Source organism: Heliangelus exortis, chromosome 15 (genome assembly GCF_036169615.1).
Source record: "Heliangelus exortis chromosome 15, bHelExo1.hap1, whole genome shotgun sequence".
Taxonomy (NCBI): domain Eukaryota; kingdom Metazoa; phylum Chordata; class Aves; order Apodiformes; family Trochilidae; genus Heliangelus; species Heliangelus exortis.
In genome coordinates this window covers 9,926,073-9,951,586 of record NC_092436.1, presented here as the reverse complement: position 1 = coordinate 9,951,586, position 25,514 = coordinate 9,926,073, and the positions used below count along the sequence as shown (strand labels likewise).

General features: G+C 50.4%; 1 protein-coding gene across 3 annotated transcripts in view; it reads right to left on the bottom strand.

The window, feature by feature from the left end:
* The window catches only part of ADRB2 (adrenoceptor beta 2), a 30,633-nt gene extending 9,411 nt beyond the window's left edge, over positions 1 to 21,222 (bottom strand). Inside the window, exons 1-2 of one of the 3 annotated variants that reach the window (XM_071758882.1) lie at positions 20,049 to 21,222; positions 19,771 to 19,931 (exon numbers count right to left, since the gene is read on the bottom strand). In XM_071758882.1, the coding sequence (XP_071614983.1) occupies positions 19,771 to 19,931; positions 20,049 to 20,944 (1,057 nt within the window). In that variant the 5' untranslated portion in view covers positions 20,945 to 21,222. Of the gene's footprint in view, positions 1 to 13,396; positions 19,009 to 19,770 lie in introns of those variants that run through there. The other 2 variants (XM_071758881.1, XM_071758880.1) reach the window with 2 other exon arrangements.
* Between the last annotated feature and the right edge of the window lie 4,292 nt (positions 21,223 to 25,514).

Here is a 25,514-nt window from a genome sequence, read left to right as displayed (position 1 = left end):
GGCTGTTCATTTCTTTTTTGATTTTGGGGAATGTGAGAAGGACACTGTTTTCTTTGCTTTTATGATCATTGAACAGATTGAAGGTGGTTCCCAACAGAGCAACAATTGTCTTTGAAACTATTAAATCAAAGTGTAAAATGCTGCAGTCCCCCAGCAGGAGCTTTTGACTGTTGGAGTTTGGGAGCATTGTATAATGTCTTCCTGGGGTTTTATGTTTTTTGGCAAATAATGATTTTCCTCCCCTGTGTTTTCCTGACAATAGTGCAACACTCCAGGACATGTGCTGCTCTTGTGCACTCAAATCTTTGCAGTTGATAGATTTCACTTAAATGCAACATTAACTATCAGGGCAAGATTGCTCTAACCTAAATTCTGCTTCCTTGAACTGAACATTTCCAGGATGGCTTTGAACACAGGTGGAATTCAGGCGGGGTGATATTGGACATTACCATTTGCCTCTTTGGAAACACAGAGACTTAACATCCCCATTTATGATTTACTGTGAGATTTTGTGATGCTGCTGTGGTTCCCTCAAGAGGAAGAGAGATGGTGAGACATGGAGTCCATCCTCCCCTCATCCCTCACATGCAGCTCTGCTGCTGCCTCTCTCACCAGTGCCATTCCCAGTGCAGGTGACCTCTGATCCCAAGGGCAAGTGTGGAACAGGCTTGGATGTGGGGAATGGTTTATAATCAAGTCTCTTATCCTCAGGCAGCCTCCAAATCTCACACCAGGGGCTGGAGAGAGTGCAGGAAGGCTGAATGAGACTCTTTCACCACATTTCTTAATTGCCATGACCCACGGAGATGCTGCAGACCACTCCATACCCTGGGAGCTGATGGCAGCCTGGAGTTTCCTTTCCTGGTGGGAATAAGCAGAGCCTGGCAGAGCTACACCAGGGACTTAGACAGGTGGTTCATGTCCATCCAGCTCTCCTGCTGCCCAGCCACCCCCCTTCTTCCTCAAATAAAGCCAGAGTGTGATGTGCATTGGGCACTGATCACCAGTGGGATCCATCCCTGGGATGCCAGAGAGGGCCTGACGTGAGGCTGGAAGGAGGAAATGGCCCTTGGGACCCTCCCTGAGAGAGAAGGAGCTGCTCCTGCCCACAGCCCCTTGTGCTGCAGTGTGCACAGTGGTGTTGGAGCACAGTCCCACCAATGGCTGAGAGGAAGGATGAAGAACAAAGGAGGAAGGAAGAGGGGAAGGCATTTGCCTGTTTACATCAAAGCAAAAGCATTTCCCTCATTTTCAAAACGTGTTTCATCTGCTGATCTTGAAGCATTTGGGAAAACATCTCTTTCACCCAGCAGATAAGGGGTTAGGATCTGAGCAAGGTTGCTTAGCAAGCCAGAGTCACTAGTGATGAAAGTCTGGTTTCCAACTCTCCACCCCTCAGCCAGCTCTGTGCAGCTCTGACACCCCCTGATGAATGTGTGAGCTAACACTACTGCTAGTTTATGATTAACAGTACTAATGAGGTAATGCAGGTACAGGTGAGTGGATGCCATTTCACCCACAAACAAAAATATTTATTCAAATACATCCCTTCCTTTCCCTTACAAAGACTTATTCTCCAAATTATCTACTTGACTTCTTGGGACTGGGACACGGCAAAGAGGACAAGGGACAGAGCAGCAGCTGCCCATGAGAAGTGAACATGGGTGAGATTCAGTTCTTGCAATTTCAAATAATGACACTGACTTATACAGATTCATATTTGGGGAAAGGATCCAGACCATGGGACAGCTCAAAAGCAGTTATTCTAAAATGTAACTTAACTGATGTATTTTTAAGCATCACCACTTGGGAGGGAAGGAGGAAGAAGCCACCAGTTTCTGTATGACTCCCACCCTCCTGGAGGGGGACAGCACCCAGAGATGTGGAAATATCTCAGGGGCTTCCTGGGACAGATTGGGTTTGTGCAGCTCAGGCTGCCTTTTAGCCAGACTGTGGCAGGTGCTCAGGGTGATTGTGAAGCCTCTCTGAAAAATGGGAATCAAAGTAGAAAGAGAAACTGGTGAAATGTTAAGGCTTCAGCAGGGCAGGAAACACACTCTCTTCTCAGGGGTGGTTCCAGGGCTTGTAAAGGTCAGGTTTTCTTTATTAGAGCCTAAATTTCGACAGCAACTGACCCCTGGTGAGGTCTTGCTTCTGCCACTGGAAAAAAAGAGAGGTGCCCCTGGGAATGGCTCATGGTAGCTTGAAAACTTGACAAGGGCATGAACATGAACAACACAGAAGGGAGCAGGCAAAGAGAACAGGGGAATGTAAACAAAAAAGCAAAAGAAATATGCAAGAAAAATATATTAAAAAGGAAAAGCCACAGGAGGTTTTCTTAAGGCAGACTTTGGGGACCCATCCAGTTTGCTAACACTCAGGCAGATGCAGTTGCGTAAGTGTAAGTGATCCAGCACTGAGGAACCATCTGGAGACACCGAGTCCTTCTGTCCTTCCCCCTTGGTGGCAGTGGCAACTCTGAGTAACAGAGGACGTAAATAACACAAGGGCAGTGTAAACAGCATGGCCACCCCTGTCACAGGCCACAGCCCCTTCTCCATAGCCATGCTGTGCAGCGACTGTCCCAAAGGCTGTGGTGGCTCTGCAGAAGGTGGAGGTGGCATCAACCCCCTCTCAGCTGGCATCCTCACCAACCAGCACAGGGCACACAGACTTAAGCAGTTCTCCCCCAAGCTGGGGGCTCTCAGACTGTTTGCTCTGTGTTTTCACCTCTGTTTCCTAAGACTAAAGAAAGGCTGAAGACTCCTGAGCAAGTGACCTCCTCTCATCCAGCCAGGGAGCAATGAGGCATCAGAAAAGGATGGTGGGTGTTGCAGAGTGGTGCAGAAGTGCAGAGCACAGCACTGAAACAGCCTGGGGCAGGTGAGTACCCCCATGAAGCTCTCCCCTACCTACCAAATCTAATTTTCACCTCACACAGGAGTTATCCTGAGAGCAAACACAATTATTTCACCCCGTATGCTGGAGTCTTACAAACAACTTCAAGGAGAGTCTTAAGTGACAATTATCTTCAATCATGGTTATATCATTGGTGCTTGGAGGACACTGCTCTTGGGAAGTCCTGTAGCTCTCCCATCCCATTAAATTAGTGTTAACCATATTAGAAATACATAATTGTATGGGAAGAGAGAGAGGGAGCCCTGGACATCCTCTGTTTCTGTCAACTTGTACAACAAATCTCCAGTAACTTTTTCAAAAGCAGCTCTCAGATAATCATTCACAGAGTTAAACCTTTGCAGAAAATGCTCAGGCTTACACAGCCCAGCTCACCCTTGGCTGTGGTTTTCTTCACCAAAGCAAAGTGACAGCTGCCCTAGAAGTGCCTGGCATGCTGAGATGCTGCACAGGGCTGATGGTATCACAGGCAGACACAACACAGCCCTGCAGCAGGCAGCAACCCAATTCTGCAGAGCCAAGAGCATGGAGGCAATGGCCAGGAATCCATGGGCGGAGTGAGCATCACACCTGGGTAAATACAGCCCCAGCAAGAAGGCCTCTTTTCCCAGAGCCTGGCTTCAAGCTGGTGATTGCACCACTGCAGCCCCCAGGGGCTTTTCTACTTTGGTCTCTGGCAAGCACCTTCTTCAGTGAGTGAGCAAATGGTTGGCATCTGCCAGGGAGATATAAAAAGACTTCTCTGCAAGGTAGAGCTCAGCTTGTTGATGATCTCATGGTTTCAGTCACGGTGACCTGCTGTGCTTGAAGGATGCACCCCTTCCTCCAGTGCCCCTGCCCTTTCCCTCTTTTCTCAACAGCTTCTTCTGCCTTCAACCAAGTCTTCAGCCAGGGAGGCTGAGATTGTCCAACCCGTCCTGTCCAGAGCAAACCTCAGCTGCACTCAGCAGCAGGAGCTGCTCTCCTGGCCACCAGAAACGGGCTGGAAGAGAGACAGCCCAAAGGAGAGGAGAAGTCCAGCAAAACCTCTCCTCCACAGAAATGGTGGATGCAGAATATTAAAGACACCAGGTTCTTATTTCAGTGATTTGTTTACTGTAATTTCCCTCTCTTTAGGAAGGGATAAATCTTAATCCACAGCATCATGACCCTGCAAGAATTGAAGACTGTGCTGTGAAGTCCGGCTGTAACCTGAAACCCCACTTAAAAATGGAGACTGCATCTGTAGGAGTGACAGCCCTGGTATTTACCCAGGGTTCAAGCTGCTCATCTACAGCTCTCTGATAGTCTGATATGGAAGGGCTTTCAAGTTTATTATACTTTAAATCACTAGAATAGTTGTGACAATGCTGAAAATGGCCAATGATAAAATGGCCAATAAAGAACCCATGACATGCATTAAAAGAGTGGTTTCTGTGGCACAGAAATCCATCCTGAGGGATTCTGTGTGGAAATTATAACAGAGCTTTTCTTAAATTACTGCAAGTCAAAAGTTAACAACTTATATGGAAGAATGATAAAAGGTGGAGTGGGTGAGATGCACACATGTAGTTCAGCTCTATTACTCTCACCTCAAAAACCAGTCCAGCCAGCCCTTTAATCTCTCAGCAACTCATCTCTAAATTATGTCTATTATTAACAATAAAGTGCTTGCTATTTGCATGGCCATCCTTCTGTAGGAGCTGTGGATGAGGACTCCTGTGGTGAGCAGCATGGGCAGGGCCCCAGCATGTCTGCTGCTCTCCTTGGACAGAGAGCTCCAGAGGCACCATCAAAACAGAATTGTGAGCAAAGTGGTAAAACAGAGTGGACACAGACATAAATGGTTTGCCTCTGTGCTGGCCCAGAGAAGAGGTGGGCACCTCATCATGCATAGGGCAAGCACACCATGAAAAACTTCCAGGTGACTTCTGAGCACAATATATCCAGCCCTATGTTTACACTAAAGCACTAACACCTCAGAAATGCTCAAGTTGACCTGACAGGTCTGGTTCCTGTTAGTCGTTTACTTGCAACAAACAGTAAATGGAATTCCCAGCTAAAATCACTGGGGATTTCCTCAGGCAAAGCCATAGCCTGGACCTGGCTTTGCTGATGCTGTAATTAGCATGTGAACACAAGAGTACCATAAGCATCCCCTGACTTCTCTGGCCCGATCTGCAATGATGCTGGTGATGCAATTGCCTCCTTATCCTGGTTTCCTGTATCCCTACAGAGAACTGCAGCAGCCCTGAATGAATCATGCAACAAGCAGGAGGGAAAGAAGAAAGTTGTCTGCAAACACCTTTTTTTGTCATCAGCCGAAGGGAGGAAATTTAAGATGTCTGTAGGGTTAAATGAAAATGGGAAGCTTTTGCAGGGGATACAAGAATTTTTAGATTATGCAGAATGACTCAAGACTAAATTGATAAATACAACACTAAATGGCTTTCTACTGCTACTAGGCAAGAGCTGCCCTCTTGATGCATAGGGTAGCATCTTATCCTTTGGTGATTTAGCTCTGGTCTCATCCTCTCAGGGGTGAGGCATCACCCAGTACAGTTGTTTTACAGACAGCCTCACAGGACTGTAGATAAGCTCTGGCACTCTCACTTTCTAATCTGGGTCCTGTACCCCAGGTGTTTGTCACCGTGGGACAGGGAGGTATTTTCATGCTGTATTTCTTCCTGTGACTCAACAAGAACCTCACAGAGAAGGTTTCAGAGGAGATTGCAGTTTTGTGGAATTACAGATGAAGTCTGAACAGCTGTTTCAGCACTCCCAAGTCCCATGTGGTTCAGCACAATTTTCCCCCCTGGCAGTTTAACCCAGGGACAGCTACAGATGCTGCAGACTGAAGCTGAAGGGTATCTTCACATTATTCCAAGGGTGTCCTGCACAACAGGCCAACTCCAGCCTGGATCTGGACCACAGATCAATTTACACCCCTAATAGGGCCAAAGTCCTGCCTGGGTCCCAGTCCTTCTGGGGTCCCACCCCCCACAGGAGGTCTGCCTGTCCTTGGGGTGCAGCTGCAGGCTCCTCCACGTGTCCTCCAGGGCTGCTTATGGCAAAGCACCCCAGCAAGGCAGCCTTGCTGCTGGCCACATGGCATGTGCCCCTGTCACCTCAGGCACTGGAAATAGCATGGTCACAGCAAGGCAGGCCCCTCCACTCTGCTGACAAGTGTGCATGATGGACATACCAGGAAAGGTGAGCTCTGCTGACCTGTCCCTTCCAAACTGCAGCTGCTGGCTGGCATGTCTTGCCTTGTGGAGATACCCCAAAGAAAAAGCAAGCTAAGAGCAGCAAAACTTCTGGCAAAGATGCTGATCCCTGGTGCCACCGAGGTAACCAACCCCTTCCCACAGCTCTCCTCCTGGGAAAACCCAGTCTTCCCACTTGCACCTTACAGCTGCATCTCCCACAGATCACCAAGGCCATCACTGGGGCAGGGAGACAGTTCCCCTGATTTGTCTCCATACCTGAGAGCCACGCTCACTGCCAAGGCACCACTCGTGCCTGCAGAATGACACCAGTGCCTGCTCCACCCCCTCCCTCATCATTCCCTGGCAGGCAGCAGAGCAGCCTCCAAGAGGGAAGCAAACTTGGGTTCATGTCAGAGGAAATCATTGCTCTGCACAAAGCTTCAACAACTCGGGAAGGAACATAGGGACTGAGAGGAAATTGTGAATTACTGTTTTATATAATCCTGCCTTGTGCCAAGGATTGGGAGGGGACTTTCCAAATGCACGGGCTCATCTTTTTGTCTCCTAGAAGGAAGAGGAGGAAGATGATGTTTCAGACAAAAACCAAGAACTCAAATGCCCCAGGTCCAGAAAGGGAGGGATGGAAAATAAGGGAAATAAAGATGGTATATTAAGGAAGACAGTATGTTTTGGGCACTGGATACCAGGCTTTCTTGTCCCTCACTGCTTTTCTCTAATACATCTACCTACAAGTGGAGATTCCTAATAGAAAACACATTAGAAAAGGCCTTTTAAAAGCTGCCTTCTAATTCTTTCAGCACTTGGAAGTGGAAAGCCCAGCTAATGCCAGCCAGAGAACAAGCGGGCCCTATGGAAGGATGTCTGGGCCAATTTCCAAATCAAGATGCTCCCCAGCTATGGCTTTTATTCAAGAAGAAATGCATTTGGCAGAGACTCTTTCCTTGGCCATTTGATTGGTGGTGCTTTGAGAGATGGTCACAAGCATTTAATCCCATTGAGAGGGACTTTTTCTTTAAAAAAATGCCATTTTTCACCTGGCTCCAGCAGGAGTTTTCTGGGAAACTGTAATTGTCCTTTGTCACCATGTGGCACAGCAGTTCTCAGTCCCCTGCCTGCCCGGCCTGCTCTGTGAAACCCTCCCTCTCCCTCCATCACCCACCAGCCCTGCACTGTACCCTCAGACTGCTTCAGGGGCAAACAGAGAGGCTGCTCTTGTTCCCATGGAGTAACTCAGCCCTGGGCTCCAAGGGTCTGTCTGGAGCAGGGACACCTCCAACAAAAACCAAGGCACAGGACATTCTGATCCTGCAGGAGATGCTGGAGTGAGGAGCATCCAGGACATCCCTGCTCCACTCCCCCTTTGAGTGACACCAGCACAGTGTGGGACTGCAGTGCCCCAACAGAGATGTGGCACTTTTCCTACATGAAAAGAAAACAAACAATAATGACAGAAACAGTCCAGCTGTTTCTGGAGCATCTCATGTTAGCAATAGGGGTTTACTCCCATGACAATTTCCCTGGCTTTTCTTCACACTCCAGCAGTGCAAAGAAGCCATAAAGTTGCTGTAATGAGACTGCTGAAAGTTTTGGCTGGCAGGGGAGAATACCTGAGCAGCACTGCACGAGTGTGACATGCTCTGTGCCTTCTCCAGTGTCAGGCGAGGCTGGGACGTGACTGGAGACTGCTTTGATACTGCTATCCAGTGCCCCCGGGGGCCTTGAGACTGACAGAGTGAAAAGGTGACACCTAGGGCCAGGATTTGTCAGATTTTTATGGGTTAGGAGGATCAGATGTCACTTTTTCACTCACCTTCAGTGGAAACCCCCTCCTAATCCCTTCATTAGATCTGAATTCTGTGTCATCAGTATGGTCAGTGCCCTGCTCAGTAGCATAATTGGAACATTTAAATTGGGCCACTTAAATCCTTATTTGCAGCTCACAGATGCAATTTTTCCCTCCATACGAGTTGATTGCAGTGAACCAGCTCTTCCTCAGCATCTTCCATTCTGGGGAGAAACAAAAACCTCAGCTGAGGCAGTTCTCAAACAACACCAGTCTTTGTCTCTCACTTTATCAATGAATTGGGTGCTTATTCTGCCTCAGGTGGAAAAAATTCCAGCTCCAATTTGTCACCATTTCCCCGGTGCAGTCCCACAGCACAGCCACCTGGCTCAGCTGGCTGAGGTCTGAAGTGAAGTGCCACGCTCTCACTGTGCTCAGCTGGTTTGGGTTTAAATGTGGCCCCACTGCTCTGTGCCAAAATCTGCCCCACCACCTGCCTGCTCCCTGGCTCATCTTCACAGGTGCCTGCAAAGCTTCCAACACTGGCTCAGTCAGGCAGGAGGGAAAAGTAATAATTTGAGACACAAATATTTGATGTCATTCACGAGTAAAAGTAGAATGGTTTCATTTGGTTTGGGTTGGTTTTCTCCTGCTCTTCTCAAAACTGGAATCCCACTTCAGGAGGTAGCATGGCACAAAGCAGAGGAGTCTTCAAAAATAATCACCCACCTTCCTTGTTCTGGGAGCATAAATTAAGCTGGATGCTTGCCTTGGAAATCTCCCCCGGTGCTGGGAACACACTGTGCAGACACTGCCCCTCTCTTGGCCATCCTCACTCACCCATGGCTCCCCAGCAATTCTGTTTCACTGAAACTGCTCCCTCTCCCTTTGTCCTGCTGCCTTCTGCCTGCCAGATCTGCTACATCAAACTCATGCTGGCTGAAAGCAGACAAGGAAATTCCCAACACAGGAGGGAAGAGGCACCAGCCAGATTGCCCACAGAGTGCAGACCATGCTGTTGTGCATGTTTCTTCTCCTTTTCCACTCCCTTTCTACACTCTCCCTCCTTTTTCATGATCCAACTTTCCAGCTTGGGTTTCGTGCTAGTGCTTGAGTCACTGGCCCTCCTAAGACTGATTTCTCATCTCTTTTGTTTCTTTGTCATCTTTTTACACTCTCCTTGGGATGTATTTAATTTTGCCTCTGTTCTTTGGTTGCCTTTGTCTCTCCCTAGTGTATTTATGACTTTAATGGTAGAGTTGATGGAAGTCTCCTTACAGACACAAGCTCTCAGTAAGCTGCAGTTGTCCAAGCCTATGTCAAAAAAGTTGTTCCTCTCCATTATCTTTCCTGGTCTGAGTGTTGAAGAGAATTCTTAGGCGTAGAAAGAAAACATGACTGAAATCACTCTGGTTATGTAATAATCCATTGGCTTTGCAAATCATATCAGAAAGGACAATCCCCAAAGCTCTGCCATCTGACAGTAGCAAACTGGGATCCTTTCCTGTCACCTAAAAAGTCCCGTTGAGCAGGGATTTTTGTCCCTGTGGAGGGTTGGAGCCAACCTGGTCTGAGACCAAACCTGAGCCACTGCTGGCTCCCTCTCTGGTGGTCCCTGTGAGGCCCAGGGGTATGGCTGACTGGCAGGGAGATCTCACCATGCCCTTAGCCAGCACTCCTGCAGAGCCCCAAGCTTTGCTTGAGACCAACAATCCTTTCCCCCCTCTCCGATTTATTTCTGTCTCTCCTGGCCCAGATCCAAAAGTCATCCCTAGAAACCACAGTCTCCCACCCCTGCTGCCACCAGCTCTGCCTCGGAGGCTCATCACACCACAGCTCTGCTCCCTGACCTTTCCTTTTTGGGAACAGCTTGCACTCCTCACCTCCCATCACTTAAACTCCCCTCCAGCACCAAGTGAGGAGCAGCCCCAGAGGAGCAGCCCAGCACCCTGCCCCTTTTCCTGCCTCCTCCAGCATGGTGTGGTGGCAGCTGATGTGTCATCACCTCCTGTACCAGGGAGAGATGCCCACAACTGTCCCTACAGTCTGCTAGCAAATGTCAGCTGGGCCCTGCAAAGGAGGGGTTGGAAGAACATCCTGTACATCACTCTGCTCCTGGGGATGGGGAGATGTTCATCCAGGGCTGGATGACTCTCCTGGAGGGGTTTCCATGCTATAAATAGGCAGCCTGAGGATTCCCTTTGAAGAAGTTTTTCTCTGAAGCAGGGATGGAAATCACGTAGCCAGCTTTTAAACAAGTTGAACAAACAATGTTATGCAGGAACTGAGGAATGGCCTTCTGTCTCTGAGTCACAAAATGTCTCTCTGTGGCTTTGCTCCCCATTTTACCTCCTATTCTTCTCCCCCCTACAGCTTCCCATTGCCCCAGCTGCTGTGCTTCAGTTACATGGGCTGTCCTGGGGGGAGACAGGTCCCTACCAGCACTCACTGCAACCCAAAGCAAAATGGCATTCAGGGTGAAACTGCTGAGGGCTGTGGGAGAAAATTGTCATGCTGAGTGACACCTTCTCCTCCAGCCCAAACATGAAAGGATTCTGCTTTCCCTCCCACACTGACACTGACACTGACACTGACCCTCCTATGAGCAGCCTTTCCAGACTGTGCAGTGTTGACTGCATCCCTGCCACAACTACTTTCACCAGTTACCTTCCAGCTTACACCATTGCCTCTGGCACTGCTGCCCAGCTCCATGAGAGCACAGGAACAGAGTAACACACATCCCAATGGAAAATCTGTGACCTGATGGTTTACAGCACAGATATCTTATACATAAAGCAAGCTGGGTGGAAAGAGGTCCTGCTTGAACTGGGCTAATTTACACAGAGCCTTACAATGCAGCTGGGAAGACACAGGGTCAGGGATAGCACTGCAGGGCCCAGCACAGCAAATCCCCCTGGGAGACCATCCTAGAGCCCAGCCCAGAAAGTCAACATCTTTCCATATCAAACTGCTGAGCTGTTACAAGGGTGTTTCTCAGCCAAGCAGCAGGGAACTGTTTCTTTCTCCTGCAAAGCTGTCAGTCCAGCCCATTACACTCAGCAGTTCCACACTCCAGCTTTTGAGCCCAACTTGTCTTTATAAAAAGAAGGTCCAAGGCTTGGCCAAACTTGCACTGAGGCAGAACATCTCAGTGCATCTGGGTTACAGTGAGGTATCACACAAGTCTTAGAGACAGGGCTGATATGGATCTCTCTCCCCACTGGTCCCTGGTGCAAGGCTGGCCACCCTGCCAACATTCTTCCTCTCTGAAACCAAAAATAGCACCATCTTATTTTGGTGAGACACAGACCTTAGCTGAGGTCCTAAGAACAGGGCTGGAAGAAGAGGGTGACAACTTATGCCTGATCCCAAGCATTGCCAAGCAGTACAGTCAGGTGAGGTGAACAAAGAATAAGAAACCATCTGAACAGTGAGAAGAGATTCCCCAGTGAGCAGGTACCTATGCAGCTCCTCCACCCTGCTCCCCTGCACACAGATCCATCAGAGCTTCCACTGCTTCTGCTACACGCAGACATTTTCTTTCTCTACTAAGAAAATCAGCATCTCTCTCACCAAGCCACATGCTTCCAGGACCAGGCATCAAGAAAATTATTTAGGGGTTCTGTTCCAGTTTTTCCCAGGAAAAACTGTCATGCATTTCCAGACATGAGTCCAACACAACAGGATAATACTTTGAGCTTTGGAGCAGGGAACCCGCAACCCCACAGATATTTTGCACTGCTTTGGAAAGCTTCTTGAAGGCTATCCACATGCTGCAGCCCAGGGGACCTCCACCCGACAGCCACTAAGGGATGTAATGTCCTGCCAGGCAACCAGCATGGTGGGCACCATCAGAGCTGAGGCCATTGGGCTTGGGAGGCAGGAAGAGCAGTACAGCTTTAGAGGGTGATAAGAAATGTTTTCAGCAGTGTGGTTATTGCTTGGGCTGAGGACCACAAGATATCAAGATGAGGACAGTCCACACCCAGGGATGAACAAGTATTTCCTCCAGGCAGAGAGAAAAAAAATATTATGGAGGGATTTTTCACACTCACATACACTTAAGAGGAAAAAAATATTTACATGTGGGACAAAGGACTTGGCAGGGGCTTCCCAGAGGCCATTTGCTGTTTATACATTTCTCAGGACTGGGCTGAGGCTGCGGAGCTGAGCAGTGGAGCCTGAAACCCACCCCCTGCCAGAAGCTGCCAAGGAGGTGGTGTGAGCCCCAGCCTGTCTGTGAGGCTGCTGAGAGATCCTTTTGCCATTGCTCCTGTTGCCTCTGCCTGACACGAAGCCACGGCTGGGAGACTGCAGGTAGCTCTGGCAGCTACTGCTGTGGTTCCCTAATGCCTTTCCTTTGGCATCACTGGAGGATCAGAGCCAGGAGGGCCTCAGGGCAATCACCAAAGGTGCTGCAAAGTAGAGATTGGGATCTAATTCTTAGGATCCGTAAGATATGAAACATTTTCCAGTCTGAAGATCCCATTTTAACCAAGGGCTGGGGGGGGAGAAGCAGGATGGCAGCTGAAGTTCCTCCCTGAAGTTGCTGAAGGTCTGATTCTGCTTATCCCTGCAGTCAGCAAAGCTTGTATTTCTAGGTGGGACACTCCACCACTTGAAAGCACAAAGTTACAAAACCATAAATTATTATAATTTGGGCATCTGACATGTTTTGGAAGTGCCTGGTGTAATCCCTCTCTGTCCAAGCTGAACAATGACTCCGTGCTGTTGTTTCTGGAAAGGAGAAGCCTCAAAACACTCAGGGCACATCCTGGCTTCTCCTGCCAAGACTTTCATCATGGTCTTAAGTGGCATAAAGAATGCAAAATACTTGTCATTGCAACATGCTGGGCTGGGATCCTGCTTGACATGAACAATATTCTTTCTTCACCCCCACCTGAAGCAGTAAGAGCACCAGGACAACATGGTTGGGCACCTAAAAACAGAGAACAGGCCAGGAGACTAAGATACTTTTCCAAAGACCCCACCCAGAAGCTTTTCCAGTCTGAAGTAGGAGATAAAGTGAGCTGGAACAGACAGAGGTGACCTGCTGGTCAAGTGTTTGGGGGGAGCTTCTGGGTCAGAGCAGAGACAGCACCAGGCTTACAGATGGGTCCTCCTTATATTTGTCAGTGTTTCACCTTTCCAAGCCCTATGGTCTCTGTACTGGGCACCTGTGTTTCCTCCCAGTCCCAGGGGTGCTGGCACTGGTGACCAACAACAGAGGACTGAAGCCCCCAGCTGTCCTGCTCTGTTTGGCTGCCACTGTAGCAAATCCAAACAAGCAGAGGAGCAGGTGGAGTTTTGAAAACCACTTTCCTTGCAAACCTTGCCTTAAGAGATGAAAACCAGAGAAGCCCTTTTACAGCAAGGTGCTGAGCACCCACAAGTTTCGTATTATTTCCAGGGCTCAAAGCACTGCACAAATTAATGAAATTCCCAGCCACTGGAGTAAGCCACCAGACTAACCAGGTGGTGATTTTTTTTTTTTAAATGAGCCCTGAAGGATTCCCTAGAAGAGTCTCAGGAAGCATGGGGGAAATGCAGCCAGCAAACCAGCTTTGAGCAAGGCCACTTGACTACAAGCATACCAGAAATACACTTAAATTAAACACAATGTCAGTCAATAGTATCTGCAATAAACACTCAACCTTTTGAACATCCATATCTTCCTCATATCTTCCTCTTCCTACCTAGCACAACAAAACACCTCTACATTTCCTTACTTAGATACAGATCTCTATACCACTGTATATAGATAATGGAGAGATATATACACACACATAAACATTCATATATTTAAATATATATGCACCTGTGCAAAAACGACCTTACCAAAGGCAGTAAACAAGTAAATATTTCCCAATCCACTCTCTCTGACGCTGGCAACATTGCACTGAAATTCATTTGTGTGCTCCTGCCACAGAGAGGGGGAGAAAATGGGAGAAAAAGTGAAATTGCATGCACGGTAGAGAAGCAAATCCACTTTCCTCATTATTAAGAACATTTAGAGAGGCTTGTTGCTCCCTGAAACACTCTGCTTAATTAACCACCCTTATACACAGAACTCCCACAGATAGCCACTGCCAAATCCAGGTGAATCAGGGTTGTATCCTGCTCTTATAACACTTGCCAGGAGAGATAACCTTCCGAGCTCAGTGTAAACTCCAGTTTCAAGCATGCACTGCTCTCTCAGGCTGTCACCAAGCCCCCGGGGGTGCGTTTGTGCTCCCAGCAGAGCTGGCTGTACTTTGTTCTGCAGCAGGCAAACACCAGGCTCAGTCCTTCTGCCCAGGGTGCAGGAGGCAGCAGCTGTAGCGCAGCACTCGCCTGTGCCACTGACTGCAGCTTGAGGCACAGCTGGAGAGCATCTCCCAAGAAGCAGAGCTGGGTGATCTATAGCTGCCCTGCTCTGGAATATGAAAAAAAAGGCACCTACAGGGCCTGATGGGTGCCCCATGCAGCCGATCACGCCACAGGAATGCCTCTGATAAGAGGCTGTAGTTAGCCCGGCTGCCAAGTGACTGTGTCCTCACAGCCCAGGATGTGTGTTCATTGCAAAATGTCTTCTTTGCCCATAGGAAGAAAGGTTAGAGCCAATGCTTGCTTCCAAAACAGCTCCAGCAAAAGAGTTACAAGGGGAAGAAATGCCTGGGCTGCTGGGTTCAAGCCTCAGAAAAAGCCAAGCTTCCACTTTGTTGCACAGGGAGGAGACGCCAAAGAGTTGCTGTGGTCCTGCTCGGAGCCTGAGAAACCAAGCACAAGTGTAAAAACAGTGATGAAAAGAACCCTAATCCTTACCAAACACTACTCTCAGGGAGTCTGGAGCAACACCACCTCTCTGCTGTGAATACCCAACCTCCAATGCCAGGGTTGCTTTTCAGAACAGCCCTTGCTCATCTCAACCTGAAGACCCACCCTGGGTGCTGCAAAACTGACCCACAGCACTTGACACTGGCTTACACGTTTGCAAAAGATGTGGGTCAGCTGAGGTACCAAGGTGCTTCCCCATGGCTGGATGCTTCTGCAGGAGCAGCTGGGGAAGGGGAAGCTGGGGGTGACGCTGGTGAGCAGACCAGAGGGCACCTTCTGTCCTCCCTGTCCAGGGACAGGGTCACTCACCACCCAGGCAGCCAGGATACCTTTGCTTCCCTGCTGCTTTTACAAGGCTGGCACTTGCTGTCTGCTAACACAGAAGGGCTCATGAATATGCTCATCAAGCCATCTCCTTAGGAAATGGATTTCTCATAGCAGTGAAAACAAACACTCAGAGGCAGAGGACTGACAAAAGGAGGGGAACAAAAGCCTTTCTCCTAGCCTATGCGGGTGTTTGAGACTCCCGGCAGTAGGAGCACTGTAATACCAGAAGGGCAAGAGATGCTGGGAGGTAGATCACAGCCTCCTGTTTACTCCTAGCTAGCCCGGCTGATACCCTCCCCTGTAAGGCAAAACCATGTCCCTTATAGTAAATAAATACATAAATAAACCCTTTGAAAAGCACTGAGGCTGTGACGTGGGAGAAGCACTGAGGCTGTGACGTGGGAGAGCTGAAAAGCACGTTATGTGCCTGCTCTCACATCCGTTCCCTCTCCAGAGGAGCTGGGCTCTCCTTTCTATACTACTAATCCCTGCTCTATCTTCAAACATTTGGGTACATTTGGGTGCGTTTGGTAACATAAATCTCATTCCTCCCTGTCTGCCATACCCAGTGCCTTGGCAGTGTCCTTAGGCTGGGGTTCCACCTTCAACTGAACCCCAGAAGAAGCCACCAGACGTGAACCCAGCTCCACAGGGGATGTCAAACACCACATGCCCACCCCAACACCCCACAGCAATGGCAGTGATGGGCAGTGCTGCACATCAGGAACTGCTGAACAATTTTCAGGATATGGGAATAGTCAGTTCCCAAGAGATGCTCAAGCTGAGCTGGCAGTGGGATCTGCAGCCAGACACCACCACCCCCCACCAGCTTCCCTTGCATTTCCACACCTTCTCAGTGCTGGAATAAGTAACAGGTTATATTTCAAGGCTGGGGCTTCCCCGAAAACAGAGCTCTAGAGGAATGCTCCCAAGAGGCAAAGGACTGACATAACTCAGCAGCTCTCAACACTCTGCCTGTCTGGAGGACAAAGCAAAGACAAGTTCCTGAAGTGGAAACTACAGCTGCCTGAATCACAAGCAGGACCTATGGTGAGAACAGTATTTTGTAACAACACAAAAGCTGTGTTTGTGACACTCATCTTGACTAAGACTTTAAAAACAATAACAATCATTTTGGCCAAAGTGGCAAAAGCAGCAAATGTACAGCAAAGCTCCAGTCAGCACTACATCCTGACACCAACAGTATCCCACCCATGCTTTATTCACCTCAGTGGCAGTGGTGTAAGGTACAAACTAGCAGGAGAGAAGGTAGCCTGCTCTGCTTGCAGTAACAATTTGGTATTTTGTCAGTGACAGTCCCCAAATGAAGTCACCACTGTGTGTTCTATCAGATGTACTTCACCTGAGCAAATCCTCTGTCAGGTGGATTTAGGTAAAAACCTAAAGTACCCTAAAAGCAATTTAAGGTGGTAGTGTTGCAACTTCAGTGTTCATTTTTTAATGCCTTGTATGTATATATAAAACTTTATTATAAAATACTTAAATAGGCCAAAGGCATTTCCTTACACAGGTTTTCTTTTTCTAACTATGGTTGAGGAAAGGTTTGTCAGGTTCTGCTTTGATGGAGCTATAATACTTTCTCTTCTGATACTTGACTATTTATTTGAGCTGCCCCCGTCATCACAGTTCATAGTTCACCACTTTTACTAACACTGCCTTAGCAGTAACAAATCAGTTCTTTTACGTTCAGATTTCATCACAAGCCTGATGTTTCCTAACAGTGTAGGTGAGCACAGGAGTACCAAGTTCAGTTGCCCCACACAAACAGCCCAATGTCCCCTGTCCCTTCCAAATCCATGTATATGGGATGCTGTAATGGTTCTGCACTCACTCATCTCTCAGCTTTTGCTACATACAGCTAGAACATCTGAAGTATGAACATAACTAACAAAAAAAATAGAGCAATTAATTTGAAAACAAAATCCTGGTCCATAACATGTGCTACTGAAATGGGAAGAGTTCATGATAGTAAAAATAAAGACAGAAACTGACATGTGGAAACCAGATTTTTTTTTTTTTTTTTTTTTTTTTTTTTTTTTTTTTTTTTTTGGTGCCAGAGACTCCTGCCCCAAAGTCGGTGGGTGTTTAGCTGCTGGAGGCTGGCCTGGGCCCTGTCAGGAGTTGGCTGTCACTGTGTGTCACCTCCTCCTTCAGTGCCCTGCTAACCTATGCTGCCGCTGGGTGTTGCAAAATAGGGCAACCAAATCGCTACAGGCAAGAGTTTAATTTTCTCTTACTCCAAACGCTACATAATAATCATGGTCCGAGCTAAAGCGGGTCTTTAACCCGAGTGTGTGCACCTGCCTCTGGCATTTCAGTCCTTGAGTAGCACGAATCAAACAGCACCTGACTGCCAGCCCCGGTCCTCGGTCTCCCCGTTAATGTTTCTGTGAGGAGCTCATGTTTTTGGCGACCAGGAGCCTCCCAGACGGCACCATCCCATCATACCCCGCATTGCTCAAGAGCCTCATGCTCAGAGGGCTTCGGGAACGGCTGACCGCCCACCAAGGCAGCGGGTGAAGGCAGGGAACAGGCCAGAGGAGGAAGGGCTCTGGGGCACATTCCCTGCCCCTCCTGCAGCGCTGAGCTGGGAAGGCTGCAAGCGAAGCCGAGACAGAACCTCTCACAGGGCTAGAGGAGCAGAGGAGTCCTGATCCTCCTTCTCAGCACCCTTTCCAAGAAGGATCAGGTCTTCATGGAAAAGAAAGAAGGGGGCACAAGGTATTTCCAGACCTCAACCCCACAAAAAGCCAGGTGGGGATTTATCGTGGGGGGTCTGAAAGCTTGAGGAGTTTACCCTGCACCTTGCAGAAGCCGCAGCAGGGAGCAGCGATTCCCACGCTCCCCTCAGCACTGCCATTCCAGGGGGGAATCCCTTCCATCGCTCCCCGGGGCTGCCCCTTTCGGTGCCAGCGCTTGGGGGCAAATTCTTCTCAGAGTAGCCATGAGAGCCAGGACCAAATGGGGACTGCAAAGAGGTGGCGGCAGCCAGAAACCCCTCTCCATTGCGCCTCCCGGCCTCCTGCATCCCCAGCTCCCTTGCAGCGCTGCCCAAAGTCGCTCTGCTGCTGAAGCGGGGGTGGCAGCCCCAGGGCACTCAGCACCGGCTCACCCCGGCTCGCTGGTCACCCCACTGACCTGCAAAGCCAGCTCTGCCGAGAACCCCCCCAAACTGACTGCAACCCGTTCCCTGCAGCAGCAGAAGCAAAACCCCCGAGGTGCAGGGCAGGTTATGTGGAACTAAGGGGGAGGGAAGAGCCCGAACACACGCGGTGCCCCCCAACATCCCTTCGCGGGTCACATCGGTTCCATCAGCACCGTTCCCCACAACTTCTCTCGAGTGTTTCTGAAAAGACCCCGCACTTGCACATCCTCTCGGTTCCGCTTTTTACGCAGCACCCGCAGGAGAAGGCAACGGGGAGGCAGCTCCATTTCCCATCCCGATTGCCTTTTTCCTCCTGGTAAGAGCTGTCACAGAGCAAGCCCCGGGCAGCAGTGCCACCCCAGTCCCCGTCCCGTGGCTTCCCGCAGCCCACACCTGCCCGCCCGTGTCTGCCGCCCCTGACAGCGCTGCACGCCCGCCGCCAACTCTTGCACACCGGGAACAAAATGCAAAGCCTGCCGGGGGGGGGAAACCTTCAACCAACCAACCAACCTAGAGCCTAGAGCAGCCAGACTGTGCTGCCAGTGTGCCACAGAAAACATCTCCTTCCTTCCCAACTCCTCGGGCTTACTGTCACTTGAGACTTGAAGTTAAACAAACCGGGCAGCCTAAAAGCTTTGCTAGGACCCTTAAGAACATGGTCTGTGGTTGTAGTAGCATTTCACCCGACTTCCCAGTACCACATTCCAGAGTCCCACAGTCACAGTATCACATTCTGGGCAAATAGTCCATTTATTTCTATTATTATTATTTCAGCAGGAAGTCCTATAGCACTTGGAAAAAAAACAACCAACCAACCAACCAAAAAAAAAAAAAAAAAAAAAAAAAAAAAAGAAGAAAAAGAAAAACCAAAACCCATGCAAGCAAAAAAACCCAAAACATTCATTGTTTCCGGACACTGTTTAAACTGTCCCCACTGTCGGCGGTAGCCGCGGATTCGACCCAGCCCTGCTAAGCCCCCGCTCCGACGCAGCCCCTCCTAGCATGCCCTCCCCGAGGATTTTGTCGCCGGTTGCCACCTCCGCACAGTCCCCTGAGCTGGACAAACTGGCACCAACGCCCGAGGCTGCCCTCATGGGCGGGGAAGGGTGCCACGGTCTCCGTCCCGGCTATGAGAAGGAACCCAGGCAGACTCCCGCGGGCGCCCCCCCCCCGGTCCCGCTCCCGCTCCCGCCGCAGCCGCCGACTGCGAACAGCGAGGTGGTGAAGTTCAACACCGGCTGCGGCCAGCAGCTTCCTACTGGGACGAGCTGTTTGCTCAGCCTTAAATTCCTCCCACCCCCGCTCAGAGGACCCACGGCCGTGCCCGTAAACCAGGTAGATGCAAGCAGCCCGCCCGACCCTACGCGGGGCAACCCCTGCCTATCTGCAGAAGGTTTGCCGAGTTCTGGGTTTGTTGCCGCCACTAGATTTTAGGTGCGCTGTAGGATTATCATCCTCATTATTCCTAATATTCCTTAGAGAGAAAGACTCCTCTTAACAACCGATGTGTGCAGAGCCCATCGCGTCCCAAAGCTACCCGGAAGGCACAGTACCTTTGCAGTGTAAAAAGTCCTCGGGGTGAGGGAAGGAGCCCTCTTCGCAGAGCAGCTCGCAGGTTTTCTCCGCTGCCAGGGGGTAGCCGTTGTCCTCCTCGTTGTAGTCGCTCTTGCCGTTGCTGTTTGAGTAGCCATTGGCATACATCTTCAGGGCAGACCTGCGGAGGCAGAGGAGCTCCTGGAAGGCGTACCTGAAGTCGGGGCTCCGGCAGTAGATCAAAGGGTTGAAGGCAGAGTTGACATAGCCCAGCCAGTTCAAGAGGATGTACACATACTTGGGTATGATGTCGTCCTGGATGACGTGCACAATGTTAACGATGAAGAAGGGCAGCCAGCACAGGGTAAAGGTGCCCATGATGATTCCCAGGGTCTTGAGGGCCTTGTGCTCCTTTACGAAGAACTTGGAGGAACGGCGGTGCCCAACTCCACCTTTCTGCTCCAGCTCCTTGTTCTGGGTGTGAAACCTCCCCTCGCTCCTGTCTATCTTCTGCAACTGTTTCTTGGCCACCTGGAAGACTCTAGCATACACAAATACCATGACCACAAGTGGCAGGTAGAAGGAGATGATGGAGGAGGCAATGGCATAGGCTTGGTTGGTGAAGAAATCACAACAGGTGTCCTTCTCATAGCACAGGATGGCCTCATCCCGATCTGCCCGGTACCAGTGCATTTGGATGGGCAAGAAGGAGGTGAGTGCTGAGACCACCCACACCACAAGGATGACCACGCGTGCCTTGCTCTTGGTCAGCAGGCTCTGGTACTTGAAAGGGGAGGTGATAGCGAAGTACCTGTCCACAGCAATGACACAGAGGGTCTCAATGCTGGCCGTGACGCAGAGCACATCCAGGGACGTCCAGAACTCACACCAGAAGTTCCCAAACTTCCACATCTCCATGATGATGTGGCAGGCACCGAAGGGCACCACCGCCAACCCCATCACCAAGTCAGCACAGGCCAGGGAGGTGATGAAGTAGTTGGTGACAGTCTGCAGGCGCTGGAACCGGGCGATGGCGGTGATCACCAGCACGTTGCCGAATACGATGGCCAGCACGATCACTGACATGAGGATTCCCATTCCCACCATCCACACGTCCCGGGACAGCGTGGAGTCGGCGGTGCTCTGGTTGGCGCTGACGTTGCTGCCGGGCAGCTCGGTGCCCGCCACCCCCATGGCGCTGCTCCCCGCCCCCGGCAGCCCCCCGGGCAGGCGGCGGGGGCTCGGCTTTGCTTACGGCTCCTCGGCGGCAGCGCTGCACCGGGCGCCGAGCATACGGGACGGCAGGTGCGGGGCGGAGGGGGAGGACCGGAGCGGGGGGGGATAAGAGGGGGGAAGAGGGAGGGGAGGGGGGGGCGGGGGAGAGCTCCCGCTGTGCGTGCCGAGGACCGGACTGGACCGAACCGCTCCGAACCCGTCCCGCGCGCGGCGGCCGCGCGCCCGCCCGACTGCCCCGGCCCGTTAGGCGACAGGGAATTTATGGGACACCCTCCGTGACATCACAGCGACACAGCCAATGGCAGCACGAGCCGCGCCCCGCGCGCACCTCGAGCCCCCCCGACCTCGCTGCCGCCCCCACGCGTGTCCCCTTCCCATGTCCCGTCCCGTCCCCCCCACAGGTGTCCCCACTTCCACACGTGTCCCCGCCCAGTGGTCCACGCGTGCCGCCTCACACACACACGGTGTCCTCACACGTGTCCCCGCCCCGTGTTCTCCCCTTGCTCCAAGCATGCTGCCCGCCCCCTCGTGTTCCCACGCCCCACGCGTCTCCCCTCCCCTGGGTGTCCCCATGCTTTCCAACTTACATACTTCCCACGCACTGCCTGTCCTGCCGTGTCCCCATGCCTGTCACCTACACACACACTCCCTGCCTCAGGGCTGTCCCTGCCACCCCTGCCTCACACCTGCCCCTGCGCCCCACCTGCAGTTTTGTCACAGCGTGTCCCCAGGAAAATCCCGAGGATGCTGGTGCTCACAGAGACTCTGCCTCTGGCTGGGCCCTGGGGTTTGGCTTTCCCAAGCTCCTCACCAGTGACACTTTGTGCCAGGATGGCACCCAGGTTTTTGTCCCCTCTGCTCCCCAGCCCAGCACCCCAGTGAGGACCCAAGCAGACAGGGTGTTGGGGTGCATCTGAGTCCTGGAGCCCCAGGAACCCCAGAGCTCGTGCAAACCTCCTTCCACCCTAAGGGGAGATAACACTGCAGCTGGAGTTTTATTTGTGCTCCTGGCTCTGTGCTGACACCACTCAGCCTCTTGCTGCTGAGGTACATCCCAGGCAGGCCCCAGCCAAGGGCCCAGTCCCCAGGAACACTCAGGCCCAGCACTTGTCCTGTGCCACATCCATTTCCCAGCTCCCATGCACACGACAGAAGCTGCTGGAAAAGCAGAGGAACAATGAGGTGCAACATTGGGAGACTGGAGAAGAATGGGTAAGGAAAAGCAGAAAATGTGAGACCTCCACATCATCTTCAGCTCACTGTCCCTCCATCATTTTTAAGAGCTGATAAGACAGCTACAAAGGGCGCAGGGTAAGTTTCCAGTAATAACCTAGTGAGTTTGCTGTACAGTTTCCTGTGGGTGAGGATAACATCTGAGAATATCCTGACACTGACTCAAAGCATTCAAAAAGCAGTAGGTCCTCTATCCTAATAGACATGCAAATGTTTATTCTTGCATCCAGCATTTGAGTCTTGAAAGGAGGAGAAGTAAGTATGGGGAATTAGTGGGAAACATCAGCTGTGGGAGAGTCAAAACCAAGGTCTCTGTTCTGTAACAAGTGCTTTATCAAAGGCATCTGATGTTCTGCACATCTTTGGTCACAAGTCCTGCAATCCTTTCCAGAACCTGCCTCAGGTCTCTGAAAGTCTCTGTGGCCCAGAGTACTGAAATCAGAAAGCCCACTTCACATCTAACTATACCATGTGTGTTGCACTGTGTTCACAGGAGTCTGCATCTCTGTTTTGGTTAACTGGATGGGGAAACAGAGAAAGGCTGATTTTATTTCCTTGATTCTGCAGCACTTCCTTGTGCTTTCAATCATTGCTTGCCTAGGTAAGGTTTGTCCTGGTTGGCCCATGGCTTCAGCTGATTTTTGCCCTGATTTCAGCTGTCACCCACAAGTGGGACTAGTGAACACAGGCTCAAAGTAGAGGCAGGAATCTGGCCTACAAAAAATTAGATCTAATCACACAAAGTCTGAGTTGTTTTTGCAGCTTGAATGTCTTCTGTGTATGTGTTATCTGGGCTTTTGAGTAGTTATTAGCTTTCAGTATGTTCAAGGCTTCTTATTTAAACAATTAAAATACCAAACGTCAGAGGAGAAGTTAGGAATACAGTTAAGTTTGCACTTCTTACGTTGTCTAAATCTCTGGGGCTCTGTGCATCCCAAGGTGCCTCCTTCTGGTCTCCTTGGACTTGCAGGATGTCAGAACCTGGCAGGTCTCATTTGTTTCATGCAGCACATCTGCACCACTGACCCTGCTGCTTTGTCATCACACTAATCTTTTCTCTTTTTATAATTGGATGTGTGCTCCCTCCTTGCTGGGTGACATTTGAAGAACAGGCTGTGGGATCAATGAGGCGGGTAGGTAGTAAGAGGTAATCACTTTTATTAGCTCAGCTGACATAATTGGAAAAAACAGCCAGGCTTTTGGGCATGCAGGATTCTCCTCAGGACTGTGCTTAGCTGGGATGCAGCCTTACCCCCACCTGCCCAGCTGCTTATCACAAGGCAGAAAGCAGAAAGCACACTGATACTAAGCAGCCAGACAGCTCAGGCCCTCAGCAAGTGCTCGGAAGTGACAGTCTTCTACATAGTGTTTGTCAGGAGAGGAATTCATAAAATTTTCCTCTTGCAGAGAACTGATAAGTAGTAGTATTTGTCTGGTACATCACTGGGAGGAGGGCAGCAGAGCAGCCTCCTGCCTCCTGATTTCCCTGCCTTTCTTGCACTGTAAACCATGAGGGGGAGACACCCGTGACTCCCAGTTCCCCATTAATCTCTCATTTATACTTGTTTGGTATAATATTTCAATCAGAAATTAGGGTTCCAGTGACAAGTGGGTTTTTACTGTTTGCTGGTTTCTCTCTTGGTGCTCTCTGCATGCTCTGGTGGGAGCCCTTGGGTGTCCTTGCTCCACGAGCCTGTAGCAGGAAGGAGAAGCCCAGGACTCCCTTTGGCACCAGCCTGCAGCAGGGAAGATACCAGAAGGGACAGAAACACTCCTGCTTCTTTGCCATGGAGGAGATGCTGTCACCTCCACCCTCAGGAAGCTGTCTTCAGACCCAGGAGGACTGAGCCCATCCCCTTGTTCCATCGGGGACAAGGTGGAGGAGGGGTTCTCCTCCACTCTGGGGGGGGGCTGCAAGATGGTGTGAAGTGCTTGAGACAGCACAGGTCTGACACGGGAACATCATTAATGCTCACAGGTGCCACCACCACTGCCATAGAGTGCCTGGCCCCACATCATCCCCTGTGAGGGTGCTGTAGAGGTGTGAAGGGAAACTGAGGTGTGGAGATGGTTATTCACCTTGTACCAAAGTGGGCATGATGCTCTGGTCCTCTGTACATCTCTGGGGGTTCTACAGAATATGGGAGATCACAGCATTAGCCTCTGATGTGCTGGCGTATGTAGGGAAGCAGTTATTGTCCTTTTTCTTTCTATTTTTTTTCTTTTTTTCTTTTTCAAACTGTACCAAGGAAAAAGGAAACTGCTGAATATGAGCGATGACCCCAGCGAAAACTGAGTCACTTTATATGGAAAATGACACTGGCTGGAACAGCTGAACACCAGGGATTCATTGTCTCTGGGCCAAATACTAAACCTCTCTCCTGTAAATCAATACTGACGGTGAATACAGGTTACAAAATGACACAACATGGGGGCAGCAGAGGAAACAGAAGAGAGCATCCATCATAAGAATAGTTAGAGATAAAAGATTACTATCGTGACTTTTTTTTTTTTTCCCATTACTGTTTTCCTCATAATTGAACATCATCATCAGATCACTGTCTCTAACCTGCACCTGCCACCAGACTTGTCCCTGGCAATGACTTCTCAGCCCATGCTGCCAGCAGTCTTTTCTTGTCTGCTCTCTGGTATCTTGTTTCCCACATGGTACAAAGCTGCGGTGTGAGGCTGCAGCAGAGGAGTTGGCCACACAGTGGTGGTTTCCTGAGTGCAAAGTGCACCCATCCTGCAGTCACCACCAGCACCCAGGTGACTTGTGCTCCATTTACTCCCACCCAGCAGACCAGAGGAGACACCAGGCAGGTGCAATGGGCCTGGGGCCACAGGCTACATAAATGTCACCATAATTTCACAGGAGGCTGAGCTGGAGCCACGCTGAATTGCACGTTCACAGTGTGAGGCAAACAAGTCTGATTAAAGCAGAAATGTGCCAAGTTGTGGCCACACTGAGGTGCCTTGCTGCTCCCTTCCAGCTTTTTTCCTGCCCTCCCTCTTGTAAGGTGCTCTGAGCTCTGCAGCTAATGCTCAGTAGCAGTAGGTGGGAGGCAAATTGTATGGCACCTGCTCTGCCCAAATGTAAACCTCTGGCTCACAGGAATAACAGGCATCTCTTCAGGGGGCACAGCAAGGAAACAGCACGGAGCTCTCTGTCCTCTTCACCTGTTCACCATCAGTGAGGGTCTACTGTAACCCTCAGGTGAATCCTGGTGAGAGAGATCCCTGCTTGTGGTTGGGCCAGAGCTTCACCTCTCATTCCTAATTTTAGAAGACTACT